Here is a 19,504-nt window from a genome sequence, read left to right as displayed (position 1 = left end):
CCAGCCCGACCGAGTGACATTTATGTTATATCTGGCCCTGGTAGCAATTCAGTTTGACATTTCTGCAACAGAGCTTATCAAATCCTGCAATGGGAGATTTATGTGTATACGAGAGAGAGAGAAATCTATCTGTTAGTTAATTCCTCCTCACCCTCTGCATTTAGGTGCCCAACTTGTTGGTCTCTGTTTGGAAATGTGAAATTCTGTATTGTGCGCTCTGGAAAGGTTACAAGTAGTCCATGTTCTCAAGTGTGTTAGCCCAGAAGCCCATGATTCAGTCTTGACTCAGGTATTCAGGCTGGTGAATCAGTTTCCTTAGCCCTTCTCTGCAATTAAGCTTGCCAACTGACCACCAAAAAAACCCCATCCCTTTTTTTAACCTCTGGACTGACTGACAAAACTTCCTGTGTAAAAACCAAGAATGTAGGAGTTGCCATAATTTTTGAGTAAAAGCAGCAGCATTTTCATTTAGTGCTCATTGCTAAACTACATAGCCCACATTCATGCACTTAGGTGCCATGTTAACAAGTTGAGCTCCAGAGGATCTTGTCACATACATAATTGCAGGTCTTAATCTAGCTGTGTTCATCTGTAAACATGTACATCCTACCTCTATGTGTCTACATCTGTTCATTAAGAAAAGGCCAACGTGCATTCACTTTACAAATGAAACTGGAGACCTGTGCCAGGATAAATGTGGAGCTGACATCACATGTTGAGCTGTACATTCATTGAACATAATATGGGGATTACTCAATACATGTATACAAAACCCCAAATGTACATTGTACATGGATTGTATGTGCATTCACTGTAACTGGTGAATAGGACTTCTGTCTCAGACTATTGGTCTATCAAGGTGAGTATTGTGTATTCTGACTGGCAGTGGCTCTCTAGGGTCTTAGGCAGGAATTTTCCACCATTACCTGCTAACTGATCCTTTTAACTGGAGATGCTAAATTATCTTTAATTAAAGATAATTTAAAATTTTTTTAAACATAAAACAAAAATCTATAAATGTCTAAACAACAATTAATACATTGTATGTGGAGCTTACTTTGCATCTACATTTCAATTTTCTTTGAATTACATCACTATATTTTCAAATCTAATTGTTCTTAAATGTATATCACTTTAATCAAACACTGTTCTTCATTTTTAGCTATATAGTTAAAAAACATTCCACTTTTCTTTAAATTCTGAAATTGATCTGTTATGTACAAAAGATGTTAATTTTGCCATAGTTGCCTATTTTGTTTGTTTGTTCAGCCAATTCCAACAGAATAATGTTGCTGCAGTTGTCTGGTTTGTGGGCTTCCTAGAGGCCCCTAGTTGGCCGCTGTGTGAACAGAGTGCTGGACTTCATGGGCCTTGGTCTGATCCAGCATGGCTTTTCTTATGTTCTTATGTCCATAAGTTCTCATATGTATTCTTCTTCCCACGTTTTGCATCCATTTTATCATGCAATCTTTTACTTGCTCTGTTTCCGTATCTCATTGTAAGAACAGTTTATAAAATTTTCCTAATAAATGTCTTGGGTCACCAGTGATTAGTTGTTCAAATGTTGTCGTCTTAAGTGTCCACCTTCTTTTATTATTTGTTCTCTTCGTTTTGAAGCCATCTGATTATATAATAACCATGGAATATTCTTTCCTTCATGTTTAATTGTTTGCCAATATGCTTTCTTTTACAACTGTTAAACTTGCAGCAGCCTGGTCATCATTTGCATCCAGTTACTTATATTAAGAATTGTAAGAAGTGACCATGCTGGGTCAGACCAGCAATCTATCTAGCTCAGTTCTTTGTCTGTTGATAGATGCCTTGAGAAGAGTCACAAATTAGGCATAATTTTATTGATTTCCATCCCCAGATGTTAATTACTGTGGACAGCCAGTGTGGAGTAGTGGTTTAAAAGTCTGAGTAGGACCTGGGAGACCTAGGTTCAAATTTGAACCTAGGCCTGAAGTTCACCAATTAATTTTGGGCCAGTCACCTTCTCTCCCTGCCTAACAAAATGAGGGGGGAGCCATAAATGTTGCCGTGAGCTCTGAAGAAAAGGTAGGATAAAAAATGTATTATTCAAAATATTTCTACACTGCTTTTCTCCCCAGTGGGGATCCATAGTGGGTTACAACAAAGTGGCTTAAAAGGACATTAGACACATTCATGGAAGACTCATGGTCATCATCCAAATGACGATCCAAAGTGGCCTACAACATTGTTCTCCCTTCCTCCATTTTATCCTCACAGCAATAACCTGTGAGGTAGATTAGGCTGATAAAGAATAACATGCCCAAGTTCAGCCACCAAGTTTCCATGGCAGAGTTAAGGATTCAAACCTGGTTCTCCCAGATCTTAGTCCAATACTCTTAACTACTACATTGGCTCTGTAGTATCTGATAGTAACAGTTTCTGAAAATAGATTACACTTCAGGCTATCATGGTTGACAGACACCAGTAGATCTACTCACCATTTTATCCTTTTATAAAACCATTTATGCTAGCAGCCATCATAACATTATTCCAACAGTAAAGTGATTGCTTGTGATAGGGATATTATGCAGCTAAAGCCCCAGATTAATCTATGTATGTGGTATTAATACGCAGAAAAATCTGTGGGCATGTGCTCAGCTGTACAAACAAAAATGATTAAAAATAGAGAAAAAGCACGTACTTAAGAAGTGTATGTTTGGAGGCTGGCGGACAAGACAGCTTTGTGGGTAAACTGCTTTTGAAAGGAGAAGTTAAACATCTCTGACATTGCTGTTGAACACAGGAATGTTTACATTTCTGAGTCTCGACTGCCGCTGTAGAAGATAATGTTCAAAGCAGATCAGAAAAATGAGCTGTTTCAAAGCCAGACATGAAAAACACAACAGATTCAGCTCTGCAGTGCTGCTGACAGGGACGGAGACACTCAATGGCATCTTGCCTGGATGCAGAAGTCTGCGGGACTGGTGTTGCAAGCAGCTGTACGGAGACGGAATCGATATTCAGCACATCATAATTTAATGACCCTGGTTCTTGAGATCTGCTTTCTTTTGTCCTCTGTTCTTTTAATGTTTTCCCTTTGTCATTTCGGATTTCTGAAACTGTATGTTCTGAAAGCTCTTCATTCTTAGGAGAAGCCTATGAAATGATTTGATAGAGTCCCAAACAAGTACTTGGAGAGTGAGTTTTTAATTTTAACACAATTATCTAATTTGATGCTGAATGCTGCTTATTTTTTCAGATGCTCAGTTTGCATTGAATAAATCTATGTACAGTAGTTAAGTTGATTTATTTCACTGGTGCAAATATTTAAAACCTACTTGGTAATCACTCATGAATATGTTTGTGAATGCTACAAAAAAAAACTCTTATGGAAATTATGAGATTGTCCATAGTGCCTGAGTAGTTTAGCCCGAATACATAACCCTTATCTATTTATATCCTGACTCTTCTCCCCAATGGAGATCTAAACCAGCTTATAATATAATTTCCTTCTCCTCCATTTTATCCTCACAACAACCCCATGCAGTGAGACGGAGAGTGTGTGACTGGCCCAATGTCACCCAACAAGCTTCCATGTCAGAGTGAGGAATTCAACCCCAGATCTCCCAGATCCTGGCCCAACACTTTGACTACTACACCACACTGGCTCTTGTGAGTAAGGACTAGGCTAGTGGTTTTCGGATGTTTCAGGGGTCCTTTCCACATTTTGCTGTGGAAGATTTGCTCTCCTTCCATGGAATCCCAGCATAGTGCAGAAGATTCTGAGGCATGTTCAAGGATGTCCATTCAGTTCATATGGACAAATGGCTAGATTTCTGGGGCTTCAGTGGGGGCTTGCTTGAACTGCAACTTAGAACATTCTCCTGTGGATGCATATTGTAGAGTCAGGAAGTTGTCTTTGAATGGGGAAATTTATCTGATTAAATTGAGGAACCCTTGTTAAATTTCTGGGGAACCTAGGGTTCCAACTTCCTGGGACTCATTTTCTGAAAACCACCGGAGCAAGCTAGTGGAAAATTATAAGAAATACTTCTGAACCATACAAAGGAAATTAAATTTTACATGTTGTGAAATACATTTTTTTTGCTGTTGTAGAACACAAATCCTACTATCTGTAGCGAGGAAAATATTGGTTAAAATTTTTTTTCCAAATGTCCAGTTGTTTATTTTGATTTTTTTGGAAAACCCAGCAAAATAATTCCAGAACTTGAGCAACAAAATCTGAACCTTGCAATTCAAATTGCAGGGTTTTAAAAAATGTATGTGAAGTTTAATTGCCTGACATAGTATGTGGGGACTCAAATAATGAATGTATGGATCATTTCTGTTTTGAAGTGGGGGCGTTAAGCTTCAAGTCCTTTGTTGCTTCCATAGTACAAAACTTTCTTTTAGCCTCTTTTAATTCAAGTGTTTAATGAGAAGATTTAAGTCCCTAATGAGAAAATTAAAATGTATGATTCCCCACTTGATTAACGTGCACTTTTAGACATGTTCTTGTTGGGGATTCAATGCGAGTTCCATTTCTGTCAAGACAGTTAAAGGGTTAATTTGTTTATATCAACAGTTTAGATAGTCTCAAGATGATGATGAAATAACAGATGTCAGTAGTCTATTGGCTAGCAAATCGCCATTGCAAACGTGCAGAATGTCACGGAGTAAGAATTGTCTTTTTTGCCCTGTTCCTTTGTTAAGGTTGTAAAAGTTTAGGGCAGGATGGTCAGTTGCTTTTTGAATCTCACAGATGCAAGATGTTTGTTTCAGCTCTCTTGAGCTGGGACACAGACAAAGGGATTTAAGCCATAGTACCTGCTAGAATCTCTAGCAAGTTTTATAGGGAACTAGATAGAAAGATTATTTGTTTTCATCCCATGTAACCTACCCTGTTTAGGAAAGTAAAGGGTTTTTGTTTGATTAAGAGAAAGTCTTTGACTCTGTTTTATTGTGTGCTCTGACCTGATACTTTCTAACCACAATCACGATCCGTGGCCTCAATTATCTAACAGCTCTGCCTAACAATTTCGCCAGTATAAAACTGATGGCAAGCACTCTGCAGGTATATACATAATAGAGAATTTTTTGGAACAGGACTCTGTTTTGTACACCGGAACATTTAGCATAATGTGTGTTATAACAGCGGTTTTCTTTAAAAGAAAGAACAAGAAATTTGTGGGGTATATAGATACTGAAATGAATCGTGATAATCCAGAAAGGGATTGAGTTCCCATTAACCTTTAATTGCAAAATGCGTGTGTGTGTGTGTGTGAGAGAGAGAGAGAGATGACTCAATAAGGTCTATGTGTGGGAAAACCAGACAGGTCTGAATCACCAGTTTCTTTATCTCTGAGTCACAATTATCGTAACAACTGTAGTTCTCAGGACTGCCAGATACAATGCTGACAATCCATGCAATCACAACTGGTTTGCACAACATCTACTGTCACTTGGCGCTGAAAGATGTCAAACTGTTTAGACGGAAAATTTAGCACATTCTTGAATTCCGCATTTTTAAAAATTGCATAACAAGCTTCTTTACCTAATTTCACAGAAGTTCTATATCCACCTTTGCAGATGTTCACACCATCTGCTATCTTTAGTAAGCTGGAGGATAGCTGGTCTCGTATATTATGATCTGATGTTGTACATGATGTTGAAAATAATTCTGGGGTGAACAAGTGCTTTAATAAATGGAGATTCACAAGTGTGAGAAAAGAAAAATGCCTCATGAATCAGGAAGTTATCCTCTAGCTAATGGAAAGACGCCAATAGATGTTCATAACTACATATTGTTAACGTTCGCTTTCTCATCATACTCAATTTTCTTTTGTCTCAGAGCTTTTTATGTGCTAATTAACTTCTGCAAACATGAACTTAGTGCATTCTAAGTGAAGCTTCAAAAGCCACTGACAAGACGGGCCAATAAAAGGTCATAATGGGCTCTCTGAGTCTGACTTCATCACCCTTTTACTTAATAACGTCTGCGCCTTTCTCTATGCTGCATTTTAGAGTCAATTAACATAGAAACGCTTTCTTCATGTTTGCTTATAGAATAGCTAGCTCATCTCACCTTTGGAGTACAGAAACCAAATTACACCTAGTAGTAATTCAACCACGGTTCCAATTGATCTTGCATGGTTTACTTTTTTCTCTGTGGTTTCACTACTTACTTTGGGAGGTGGGGTTAGTTGCAGTTCAAGAAGTAGGAAAGTAAACTGAAGAACAAATATTTGTAATATCTTCGACTTGACAAATAACCTATACACAGTGTGGATGTGGTTGAGGGGAACCCTCTGGTGGTTGCTAAGTAACCAGTACATACTTCTTTTTTGTTCCTCGCTCAAAATAGTTTATAGGGAATGGGGCTAACCCTTAAAAAATGTGATGTGTTACCGAGGATCAGATTCAAAATTCTGCAACATGAGAAAAAGAGAGGTGGTTTGGCGTTTCTGAAAATTCAACTCTTATTACCACGCAGCAGGATTAGTATGGATTTCAGATGGGATCGAGTATCCAGAATAAAGGCCAATGAAATTGGAGAAAGCAAATTTTAAAGAAGGCTTGCATTATTACCTATGGAAGAAAGTAACATCAACATTACTTACACGATCGGACTCAGAACACATAGTCAATGGAAGTCTACTGAAAATATGGAAAAAATACAAAATGAGACTCAGTCCTCCCCCATCCCTATTAATGTTCCCAATTGAAGCATATTACAACAGGCCATGAAGAAAACAGGAAGACTATATCATTTATAAGGACATGATTAATGCACAAGAAGTCAAAACATGGCAAAGAAAATTAAAATATAAGATGGCTTACATATTGTCAACTTGTTTCTAGACTGAAAAAGACTGACAGAATTTGAACTCATGATTGAAAAACAGTGATCATCTGCTAGGAAGGATTTACAAACTTTTACTTAAATATGACACTGAGTCAGAGCAAGTTAAACCATGCATGATAAAATGGATGCAGAATTTTGGGGAAGAGATTCCTGTGTAACAATGGGAGATGTGGACAAAAGCGATTAAGTTCACAGTTTCTTAGAGAAAACTAGTACAAAATGTTTTTCCATTGGTATATTACTCCCAAATATATTCAAAAGATAAATAAGGAGTATAGTGGATATTGCTGGAAATGCAAAGAGACTGAAGGGACCTTCTTTCATACTTGGTGGTCCTGTAGGATTGTGAAGAAATATTGGATTCAAGTTCATAAAGAAATGCAAACAATGTTAAAAACTAACAGCACATTCTTGACTTCTGAGGATGAAAGTCCTGAGGAGGCCAGGAAGGGGCTGCTCCAGCGTAGGCCCCCCCACGCTGGCATCTGGGCATCTGCATGTTGGTGACACTGAACCTAAAACCTTTTGATGACCTCTCTCAGTGTCTTCATGCGGGTACCACCAGAAGGCCACAAGCAGGGCATAGTGGACAGTTTTCCCTCATATTGTTGCCACCTAGCACTGGTATTCAGAGGGTTATGCTGCTTTCGAAAATGGATGTTCCCTTTAATCATCATGGCTAATAATTGCTATTGTTATGAAACTTTGAAAATGTCTTTACTCATTAGTTGAGTTTGCTTTACAAGAAATATTACTGGACATCATCCATGAATGTGTCTAATCTCCTTTTAAAGCAAATTAAGCTGGGGGCCATCAGTATATCTTGTGGCAATGATTTTCAAAAGTTATTTGCTCTTTAGCTGAAGTACTCTTTCTCACATCTATAGCCTGTCAACTTCAATTAATATCCACCAACCTCACTAGAAGAGAAAGTTGTTTATCCACTTTCTCCTCCCCTTGCATAATTGTATAAACTTCTGTACCCTTCCTTCGTCAGTTCTTTAAATGAAAAATCCTTTCATCTTGAGAATAGTGCTCCACCCCCTTGTGCATTTTACCTTACTGAGCATCTTTTTTCAACATCAGAATAACCTTTTTCTGAAATATGACAACCAGAACTGTATGCAGTATTCTGAAAGTGACTGTGCCACAGATATTTTCAAGGGTATTATGATATTGGCTGCTTTGTTTTCAAATCCTTTCCTAATAACCCCTAAAACAGGACTTACTTTTTCACTACTGCTGTACACTGAGTTGACATCAAGGTATCCAGTATGATATCGAGGTATATTTCTTGGTCGGTCAGCGCTAGCTGAGACTTTATCAGCATACATTTAAAGTTAAGAATTTTTTACTCCCAGGGTGCCTCATTTTATACTTATTCACCTTGTCCTTCAATTACCATGCTATTGCTTACTCAATCAGTCTGGGGAGGGCTTTCTAGAGTCCTCATAGTCTGCTCTGGTTCTCACTATTCTGAATAATTACATGTCATTTGCATACTTGGCTACTTTGCTGATCATATATCAATAAATTAAATAGTATCTGTCCCAGTGCCAGTGTCTGTGGAACCTCAAATTTCCTTCCCTCCATTGTGAGAACAGTTCATTAACTTCTAATCTCTTCTCATTTTTTTAACCACTTTCTAGATCACACACCAGTCCACCCAATGACTGCTAAGTTTATTCAGGAGCTTTTGGCAAGGGACTTTGTACAAAAAAAAGAAAGAATTCCAAGCGTATAATATCTACTGGATCACTCTTGTTCACACGTGATCCAAAAGGTTGGTGAGGCTGGACTTCTCTTTGAGGGTATTTGTTTCTACAATACCAGCAGCCCTTATCTAATTCTCCTATCTTAAGGGTTTAGGAGGACTCATCCAGCTTCTTTTCCAGGGAACAGAGGTAGGCTGCACAACAGTCTTAAAATATACTTGCTAGCACCTTGGAGCAGCTACAATAAGAGGATCTCAGGGGAGCAAGAGTAGAAATTCGCTCACTGAGGAGAGGGGAGTCTAGCCTAGACATGGGATTCATGAGGAATAATGAATCCCTCTCTCTCTCTTTGTGTGCATACTGAGATAGAAAATACATGCCTTATCTAGAACATCCAAGGACAAAGGGCCAGTCGAGCCATAAAGGAAGAAAAGCTTAAGAGGTAAACTTGTATAATATTTTAATTATTAGAAAAGCAGGATCCTCAATGTAAGGATTCAGCAAGATCTTACTAACATGTGACATGAATAGTCCCTCTGTGGTTGAATGTGGAAAACATACAATAAGTTAATTAGCTCTTTCAGTTTGTAAAAATCTATTTGTTTTTCACTTCTTCCAAAGAAGACAAAAAAGAAAACCAGAATTTGCTATTGTTAGAGAACGCTTGTTTTTAATTGCCTTGAGTTTTATTTCCCTGTATTGGAGAATGTTGTTGCTGCGAGTATTTCAATGGCACACCTCCAATATACTAATATAGTTAAGTATGTCTGAGTTTATAATGCAGTATATAAATGCAAAAGGAGATGAAGCTGCAAAGATAATAAAATGATTTTAACCAGCTGGCAATGACCACCTGAAGAGAGAAAAACAAACTGGATAAAGTATTTTTTCACTATATTGTCGAAGGCTTTCACGGTCAGAGTTCATTGGTTCTTGTAGGTTATCCGGGCTGTGTAACCGTGGTCTTGGAATTTTCTTTCCTGACGTTTCGCCAGCAACTGTGGCAGGCATCTTCAGAGTAGTAACACTGAAGGACAGTGTCTCTCAGTGTCAAGGGTGTAGAAAGAGTAATATATAGTCAGAAAGGGGTTGGGTTTGAGCTGAGTATTGTCCTGCAAAAGTATTGTCCTGTAAGTATCAAGATAATGTGCTAATGAGGGTATGGTATGTTAATATGGAACCATTGTATCCTGAAGTGATCTGTTAATGTGTGTAATCCAAAACTAATCTGTATGGCTATTGTTGAATGTTGTCTTTGTCTGGAGGTTTTTCAGGGCAGGAAGCCAAGCCTTATTCATTCTTAAACTCTCCTCTTTTCTGTTAAAGTTGTGCTGATGTTTGTGAATTTCAATGGCTTCTCTGTGCAATCTGACAAAATAGTTGGTAGAATTGTCCAGTCTTTCAGTGTCTTGGAATAAGACCCTGTGTCCTGTTTGTGTCAGTCCATGTTCAGCCACTGCTGATTTCTCAGGTTGGCCAAGTCTGCAGTATCTTTCATGTTCTTTTATCCTTGTTTGTATGCTGCGTTTTGTGGTCCCGATGTAAACTTCTCCACAGCTGCAAGGTATACGATATACTCCTGCAGAGGTGAGGGGGTCTCTTTTGTCTTTTGCTGATCGTAGCATTTGTTGTATTTTCTTGGTGGGTTTAAACACTGTTTGTAGGTTATGTTTTTTCAAAAGTTTCTCCATCCTATCAGTGACTCCTTTAATAAATGGCAAGAGTACCCATAGGAAAGGTACCTTCAGTGTTACTCCTCTGAAGATGCCGGCCACAGCTGCTGGTGAAATGTCAGGAAAGAAAATACCAAGACCACGGTTACACAGCCCGGATAACCTACGAGAACCAATGAACTCTGACCGTGAAAGCCTTCGACAATATTCCCACTAACAGAGTTTATTCTTCTCAGATAATACTTTATGGCATATATTTCACTATTTCAGTAGGCTCACTACATATCTTCAGATTTTAAATTTCAGAGTTAATGATTTCTGCTTACAATAGGGAAAGGTATTGGATATACTATATTTCTGTGCTTTGAAATTATTGCTTAATTTTAATTTTATTGTATTCATTTATTCCCCACCTTTCTCTCCAATGAGGACCCAAAGCAGCTTACATCATTCTCCTCTCCTCCATTTTATCCTCACAACAACCATGTGAGGTAGGTTGGGTTGAGATAGTGTGACTGGCCAAAGGTCACCCAGGAAGTTTCCATGGCATGAGTGGGCATTCGAACCTGTGTCTCCTAGATACCAGTCTGACACTCTTAACCACTACACTCACACTGGCTTTAAGGTACTGGTACTTTGTTTTATATATCCATGTAATTATATGGTGATAAAGACTGCTAACTGTAAATATAGACTGATTAATACCCATGTAAATTATTGCTAATTCCCTTTCCCTCCAACAATAGCAACATTGAGAGTCCTAGCTGTGGTCATGGTGGATATTACTTAACAAGCAAGGGGGGGAAAATCAAGAATCCTTTTTGGAAGGAGCATCAAGAATATAATAATAAGACCAATAACAAACCTCACTTGCAATTAACATTTATCTGTATTTATTTATTTAAAACATTTATTACTCACTTTCGACCTTGTCAAACTCAAGGCAGCTTTCACTGTAAATAAAACAATTATTATAAAAATACATAAAAGACCACAATTTACAATCTCAATTAGGACTACTAATAAAAATTAAATTAGTCAAATGCAGTCCTAATTAAAGTCTTCAATAAAACTGTCTTCAACTGCCTCCTGAAGATCAAATGTGAAGGAGTCAGGCATACCTCCCTGGGGTGGTTACTCCATAATTGTGGGGCTGTCAGAAAAGGCCCTGTCTTGTGTGCTCATTAGATGAGCTTCTTTGGTTGATGGGATAGTCAGGAGGGCCTCTCTCTGTGATCTTAATTGTCAGGCAGGAATGTATGGGAGAAGATGGAAACTTCAGACGGTTCTGTACTATCATATGTATCCATCTGTTTCATCCACCAGTGGCTGAGCTGGGACATCATGGAATGTTTCAGAAATACTCTATCTTCTGAGATGGAAATTATCAGCAACAATAGTTTGAGAAATTGGAAGCTACTTTCTTGAAAGTACAGCTTTACCTTGGTAGCGACAAAAAACCCACCATGGCCACAAAGGCAGGAGGACTTGTGTGCGCAGGCAAGGAGCTGAGAGCTTGAAAAACAGAAGAGGCTGGTAACAGAAGAAAGGCATACTAGACTGGGTAGAGAAGCAGAACTGTTAGAGAGGCAGGGAAGGAGAACATAAAGTCCTGACTTAAAGAGGAAAATGATGCTGATACTGGAATGTGTTTATTTACAATGTTTACATCCTACCTTTATTGTATTATATTAACTGCAGCAAGCACCAGAGGTGGGGCTATGGTTCAGTGATAGATCACCTGCGTTGCATGTCGATGGTCCCAGTTGCAATCTCCAATGAAAAGGAATAGGTAGTAGGTGATATGAGATCCTGTAGAACGTCTGTCAGACCATATTGACCTTGATAGTCCATTGGTTGGATTTTGTGTAAGGCAGCTTTATGTTCCATTCTGTAACGTGTCTATTACATTCAAGCTGTCTAATAAAGTATAAATAAAAACAACAAATCCATTAAGTATCAGCCCAGAAAAGTTACAAAACAAATTCAAAAACATCAGAAAGATTTCATCACAAGATTGAAAACACCAGCTTTCACAAGGCAATAGTTTTGTGCATTCCCAGACATCTGGAACAGAGAAGCCTTTGAAATGTAGCGGAAGGGAAAGCAGGAGACAGACTCAGTGGGAGAAAGAGTGCCACAGCTTGTGTATGAGGGCTATAAAAAAGGCCCTGATGCATAGGGTTACCAACTTCCAGTTGGGGGCTGGAGATCTCCAACTATTATAACGGATCTCCAGGAGACAAAGATCAGTTCACCTGGAGAAAATGGCTGCTTTGGAAGGTGAACTCTATGGCATTATAATTCACAGTGGGTAGCCTTGTTAGTCTGTCTGCAGTAGTAGAAAAGAGCAAGAGTCCAGTAGCACCTTAAAGCCTAACAAAAATATTTTCTTCGCTCATACCCTGCCAGAAAATATTTTTGTTAGTCTTTAAGGTGCTACTGGACTCTTGCTCTTTTCTATGGCATTATACTTCACTGAAGTCCTGCCCCTCCCCAAACCCTGCCCTTCTCAGGCCCCACCCCCAAAATCTCCAGGTATTTCCCAACCCAAAACTGGCAGCCCTACTGACCCACTGGTGGCTTGAGAGAATGGCATTTTTCTGGGTTTTTTTCTTCTTCTCCAAACCCTGGTTAGAGACTGGGTAGAGAAGCAGAACTGTTAGAGAGGCAGGGAAGGAGAACATAAAGTCCTGACTTAAAGAGGAAAATGATGCTGATACTGGAATGTGTTTATTTACAATGTTTACATCCTACCTTTATTGTATTATATTAACTGCAGCAAGCACCAGAGGTGGGGCTATGGTTCAGAGATAGATCACCTGCGTTGCATGTCGATGGTCCCAGTTGCAATCTCCAATGAAAAGGCAATGGCAGCCCTACTGACCCACTGGTGGCTTGAAAGAATGGCATTTTTCTGGGTTTTTTCTCTCTCCTCCAAACCCTGGTTTGGGAGGGAAATACAGAAATAGTACACGAATAAGCAATATAGATTTTTCAAGAATGATACTGAGACAGCAAGGTAGACTTCCCCTGACTATGGAAGATCCACTGATTTAGCCATTGGTAATAATCTCTTTTCCTTTCTGTAAATGTATTAGGACAGCAAGGGAATAGCTTGTTGCTGGGCAGGATAGCTCTGTGTGTGTATGTCTGTGTGCTAAGGAATTGGGGCAAGAGTCCCCCCCCACGCTCCTGCCCCGCGCCCTCTGCGGCGACGGCCTTTTGACCTTCCCCCCGCCCTTCCTGCGGGGCGGGGCTGGCCGCAGGGTCGGACGCCGCTGCGTCGTCGTCGTCAACTCTCTCTCTCTCTCTCTCTCCCCCCCCCATCTCCCTCAAGCGAAGGGAGGACCCGCCGAGAGCGCCAGAGCCGCCCTCTAGCCGGTCCGGCGGCCAATGAGAGCTCAGGAGGGCGGGGCCGGGGGAAGGCGGGGCCGGGGGAAGGCGGAGCGCCGCTCAGGAGGCGGCCGGCCAGACCCCTCCTCTCCTCACAGGGCTCCCGGGTGGGTTGTGGCGAACATGGCAGAGGAGGCTTGAGGCAGCCGAGCCCGGGGCTGCGACGCCTGCCGCTGCCGCGTCTAGTTCGTCTCCGTCCTTCTGTGCGGTCCCACATTGGGGACTGCGCTCGTGCAGGCCTGCCTCGGACGGTTTCTTCCCCCCCCATCCAGCTTTAACCCTTTGAGGGCGCTGGAGCCGTCTCGCGCCCTCCCTGACCGTTACCCCTCCAACGGTCGCCGCGCCAACGGTCTCGCGCCCGCCCCTCAGTTCCGCCTGAGCCGGCTAGCCGCTGCATGACAGGGAGCGCGGGAAGCCAGAGCCCGCCCGCCCGCGCGCGAGGGAGCCGGGCTTGCGTTGGGCGCGCGGGCGGCCAGAGCAGGAAGCGGCGGCAACCCGGAGCCGTGCGTGCGTGCGTGCGTGTGATGATCCGGCCATGGAGGCGGCGGGCGAGGCGACCGCTTCGCTGCTGAGGCGGGGGGCACGGCGGGGGCCGGCCGCCGGCCGCCGCTGCTGCAGGAGGGACCGGGAGCCGCTCGCCCTGCGCTGCTGCTGCGGCGGCTCCCACCAGCCGGGACCGGGCGCCTTGGGCGTTGCAAGCCCGCAGCGCCGTCCCTGCGGCGCCGCGTGAACCGGCCGGGGGGAGAGGGCTGGGCGCGTCGCCGGAGGGGGAGCCGCCGCCGCCATGCTGCCCGGGGTGGGCGTGTTCGGCACCAGCCTGACGGCGCGGGTCATCATCCCGCTGCTGAAGGACGAGGGCTTCGCCGTCAAGGCGCTGTGGGGCCGCACGCCCGAGGAGGCGGAGGAGCTGGCCAAGGAGATGAGCGTCCCCTTCTACACCAGCCGCATCGACGAGGTCTTGCTGCACCACGACGTGGATCTGGTCTGCATCAACCTGCCGCCGCCGCTGACCAAGCAGATCGCCGTCAAAACGCTGGGTGGGTGAGCGGCGGGGCTGCTGTCCAAGGCGGGGGGGGGGGAGGGAAGACCCGCCAGAGGGGCCCCCCCCGCCTTCCCAGAAAGGGGCCGGGGTTCAACAGTTATATAGATGCCCTTTCCCCTATCAGGCATCTCCCCTTGCGTGTTATGCGCCGTCAAGTCGCTTCGGAATCATGGGGGGTGACCGCACTTTGTATTCCCAGCGATGTATTAAGAGTTTGAAAATGTCATTAAAAAAAACCACATCGCTTTAAAAGGGTTTTTTTTTTGATACTACGGCTCAAAAATGGTTGGAAGACGTCTTCGCAGCTAAAGGGGCCAAACAAAGTGTGAACAGTATTTTTAAAAACGTTTTCAGACTCTTAATACATCGCTGGGAATACATAATGCGGTCACCCAGTCAGTGTCCTCCAAAACGTCCTGTGTTTGACAGACTTGCTCAGGTCTTGCAAATTGAGGGCTGTGGCTTCCTTTATTGAGTCAATCCACCTCTTGTTGGGTCTTCCTCTTTTCCTACTGCCCTCAACTTTTCCTAGCATGACTGTCTTTTCCATCTTGACTGTCTTGTCGTCTCATGACATGACCAAAATACGATAGCCTCAGTTTAGTCATTTTAGCTTCTAGGGTCAGTTCAGGCTTGATTTGATCTATAACCCACTGATTTGTTTTTTTGGCAGTCCACGGTATCCCCTTATCAATAGTCTAATCCTGAGTTACTCATCGGGTGGACAAGAGGTGCTCAGAGGTGCTCTATTCTTACAATGAGTGCTCATGACATTGTGTGGTCCCTGTGGGTGCGAGAGAGAATTAGGGGGCCAAAGGGCTCTCCATCTTGGTGGGTCTGTGGCTCAGTATCTGCTTAGCAGGTTCAGTTCCCAGCATGCCCAGTTAAAAAGGATGAGGTAGGAGGTGATGTGAAAAACCTTTGCCCGGGATTCTGGGAGTGCTGCTGTCTGTCAGCATGAACAATACTGACCTGAACTGGCCAGTGGTCTGACTCTAGGTAAGGCAGCTTTATGCCCCCACACTCAGTTCTGGTATTAACAGCGTGTTCCACAATTAAGATACTTTTAGAGGGTAGCCCTGTTGGTCCGCAGTAGAACAGCTAGATTCAACTCCAGTATAGCCCAGGCTAGCCGGATCTCATCAGATTTCGGAAGGTAAGCAGAGTTCGGCCCTGGTTAGTATTTGGACCACCAAGAAAGTCCAGGGTTGCAGTGTGGAGACAGGCAGCAGCAAACCACCTCTGAACATCTCTTGCCTGGAAAACCCTATGAGGTTGCCATAAGTTAGCTATGACGGCACTTCCCACCACTAGCACCTCAGAGACCAGCTTTTGGGGGAAGATTTTTGACTCTCGCAAGTTTATTCCCCCAAAATCTTGTTGCTGTCTAAGATGCTACTGGACTTGAATCTAGTTGTTCCATAATTGAGCTGAAGCTCAGATTAAGCCCCTGAGGTTCAATTAAGCATTGAGTTTGGAGGATCATCTCCAGATTCCTACTATTCTGTGGTGTTTGGTTAAGTTTATTTCTAAGGTGTGATGATCTGAAGCAAGGTCAAAGCATCCTATCTACCTTAAAAGCTTCCCCCCCAAGCTGAAGATGTGTAGTTTGCAGTCTTTTAGGGTTGAGGAAAAGGCCCCTCTGCACATGCTCAAATACACTCTTCTTTCCTGTTCTATCTGTGTTTGGTTCCAGGCATTTGGAAAAGAGTCCAGCCTATGTCCTGATGAACCCCCAAGTGAAATGTTATCAGAAAGTGCCCAAAAATCATTTATCTGGCTCAAACCACTCTGCAGCCATTTCATAGTACAATCTCATGAGTCATTAATTTAAAAAAAGATGTTATTTCTGAAATTATGTTGACAATATAATGGTAATCAGCTTGCGGCTAGGATCCCCCCCATCCCATAATTCATTGTAATTCATGGAAAATAGCCATGGGCAGGCTTTTTTTTTAAGTTTGGGGGGGGGAATTACATTCTTTTCCAGACACACTCAAAGTTTCTTCCTGGGCAGGATAGAATTCCTTGTCTTGAGTTGACTCATTGAAGCCACATCACTCTTGTTTTGTTTGCTTATCATGTTTGTCTCCTGGCTTCTTTCAAGAAGCCCAGACCAGAATGTGAGGGCTTTCCCACTTTGTAGCTTCATATGAAAGAAGTTAGCCTGAGGGGAAAGGGAACAACTCAAGGTCACCCCCTGAGTCTCAGGGTTGAGATGAAACTTGAACTCTGTTGCCTTCTCTAGTCCAACTCTTAAGGGCCAGATCCACACATGTATCGTAAAGCTCAGGAAGGCTGGAAAGCATAAACCTTCCTGTGTGGCCATCAATTAATTGGCACTTCTGTACATTCAAAATCACTTTAAGTTTCACACCAGCTGTGGGAGAGGGGTTAGGTGTGGTTCTAGTAGCACCTTAGAGACCAATAAGAGTTTCAGGGTGTAAGCTTTTGAGAGTCAAAGCTCCCTTCGTCAGATATCTGACAAAGGGAGCTTTGACTCTTGAAAACTTATACCCTGAAACTAGGGTTGCCAATCTCCAGGTACTAGCTGGAGCTCTCCTGCTGTTACAACTGATCTCCAGCCGATAGAGATCAGTTCACCTGGAGAAAACGGCTGCTTTGGCAATTAGACTCTATGGCATTGAAGTCCCTCCCCTCCCCAAACCCCGCCCTCCTCAGGCGCCACCTCAAAACCCTCTCGCCGGTGGCAAAGAGGGACCTGGCAACCCTACCCAAAAACTCTTGTTGTTCTCTAGGGTGTTACTGGACTCAAATCTAACTATTCTACTTAGACCAACATGGCTGCCCTCTGAAACTATATTTGTGGGAGAGGGCTTGAGAAAGGGACACATGTGAATGTGGCCCAACACTGTATCTACCAATGCACACATTTAGAATAAATTATTTATTCTAAAATAAAGAATACCCTGACCTGGATGGCCCAGGCTAGCCTGATCTCATCAGATCTCAGAAGCTAAGCAGGGTCGGCCCTGGTTAGTATTTGGATGGGAGACCACCAAGGAATACCAGGGTTGCTGTGCAGAGGAAGGCACTGGCAAACCACCTCTGTTAAGTCTCTTGCCATGAAAACCCCCCCAAAAAAGGGGTCGCCATAAGTCGGCTGTGACTTGACGGCACTTCACACACACACAAAATAAAGAATACACTTCATGCTCCATGGTGCCTGACTTAAGGGAAGACATCCTTAATATTGGTCTGAATACAGATTTGCAATACAGGCAAGAGGAATGGGCAATCTTTAGGGAAATTTAAAATAGCTCTGCCCCTATTGAGGTCTGAATACGTGTAATATTAAATTTTCCCTCACTGAAGGAAAAAATAACTGCATGTACCTGATGTATTCTGTCTTCTATAAAACGTTTTTGTTTGTATTGACTGTGATGAACTTTTGCATTTTTCCAAATGCCTTTGAGGTGAGTTTGTGGTGAAATGCAACAAGCCTGAATTTCCAGAAGCATTAACCTAGTATTTTTAAAATGTGTTATGGATCTAAGCAATAGGTTACTATATTAGTGTTTGAGGGTGACATATCTCCTGCTGTTCCAGAGGCGCATTGGTCCTGATGGGCAATGGTGCTTCCCCGAGTGTGTAACAGGTCTCAAAAACAGGTGTAAATAGTATCTTAAGTTTAAAGTGTTTATGAGACACACAGCTATTATTTTATTTCTAAAAAGATCTAATCTCAGTGGCTGTTCTTTTGTGTATTTCGAATTGCCAAAATTATTTGCCTTTAAATATTTTTTGCTGATTTGCACACCGCATATAGTTTAAAAAATGTTTTAAAAATAGTGTATATGTTCTTGCCATCACTTCAAACCATCACTTTTTCAAACCATTACACCTCGCAATAGATATTTCTGGTTTCCCTGAAAAAGGCAGACAGAAAAAGCAGGGGCAGGAGGACGTGCTCTTAACGTGCCACCTTTTCCTGATGCCTGCTTCTGTCTCTTTAATATTAGCCTGTTACAAAGAAATTAAACAGGTAACTTTTTTACGTCTTCCTTATAGAAAAAGCTTTAATTTATTTGCATCATTTTATGTTAAAGATACCCTTTCCCTGGCCCTATTCCTGTGCCTATAAACAGCAGCATGTTGCAAAGAAATGAAAGCATTTTTAGAAGGGAGGGTTGAAAAAAATGTTACCTAATTTCTCTTTCCACACACAAAAAAATCAGTTTCATTTCTAGGAAGTAACTCTCTGCAATCTGTGACAATGTGAGGTATGATGGGAAATTGCAGTAAAGAATGCAGGGATACTGTCACATGTCTTATAAACACCATCTCCCCACCCCCCCGGATTCCTTTGCCTTTAATAGCCAGCTCAAAACCAGAAATTAAGTAGATGAAGCTTTTTAAAGCATGGAGATAAAAATTATCATGTCATCATTCCACAGTTAAAGACAAAGAAGATGGTGGAAAAATTGGTAACTCAACCGGCACATCCTAAATAGATCCTTATGCCTCCTTCCACCTCCCATGGGGAGATGCATAAACTTCTAATGCCCTTCCCTTCAGAAAACCCAGTTTGGGACAATAGAAAGTAGAACAGGAAACAGGAAGTGTAAGGCACTGGTAGTTCTTGTTGCCCCTCCCTATTTCCATTATGTCTGAAGTTACAGAGGTCAGAAAGATTATCAGATGCAAGGTGGGGAATTGAACATAATGCAATAACAGAAAAAGAAAAGATTAGCAACGATGACTTGAAATAGGTTTATTCCAAGGACATTACTGAAAATTAGACTCCTAACATTAAAAATATGCCCATACGCATAAAATAAGCTGCTTTCATTAACAAAGTGGTCAAAATAGTAATCTT

General features: G+C 42.1%; 1 protein-coding gene across 1 annotated transcript in view; it reads left to right on the top strand.

The window, feature by feature from the left end:
- Window positions 1–14,399: 14,399 nt before the first annotated feature.
- Window positions 14,400–19,504, top strand: part of GFOD1 (Gfo/Idh/MocA-like oxidoreductase domain containing 1) — a 68,912-nt gene continuing 63,807 nt past the window's right edge. Inside the window, exon 1 of the mRNA XM_056854459.1 lies at window positions 14,400–14,659. Within this exon, the coding sequence (XP_056710437.1) occupies window positions 14,407–14,659 (253 nt within the window). The 5' untranslated portion in view covers window positions 14,400–14,406. The remainder of the gene's footprint in view (window positions 14,660–19,504) is intronic.

This window comes from Euleptes europaea, chromosome 8 (assembly GCF_029931775.1).
Source record: "Euleptes europaea isolate rEulEur1 chromosome 8, rEulEur1.hap1, whole genome shotgun sequence".
In the NCBI taxonomy this organism is placed as follows: Eukaryota; Metazoa; Chordata; class Lepidosauria; order Squamata; family Sphaerodactylidae; genus Euleptes; species Euleptes europaea.
This window is presented reverse-complemented; position numbering and strand designations above follow the sequence as displayed.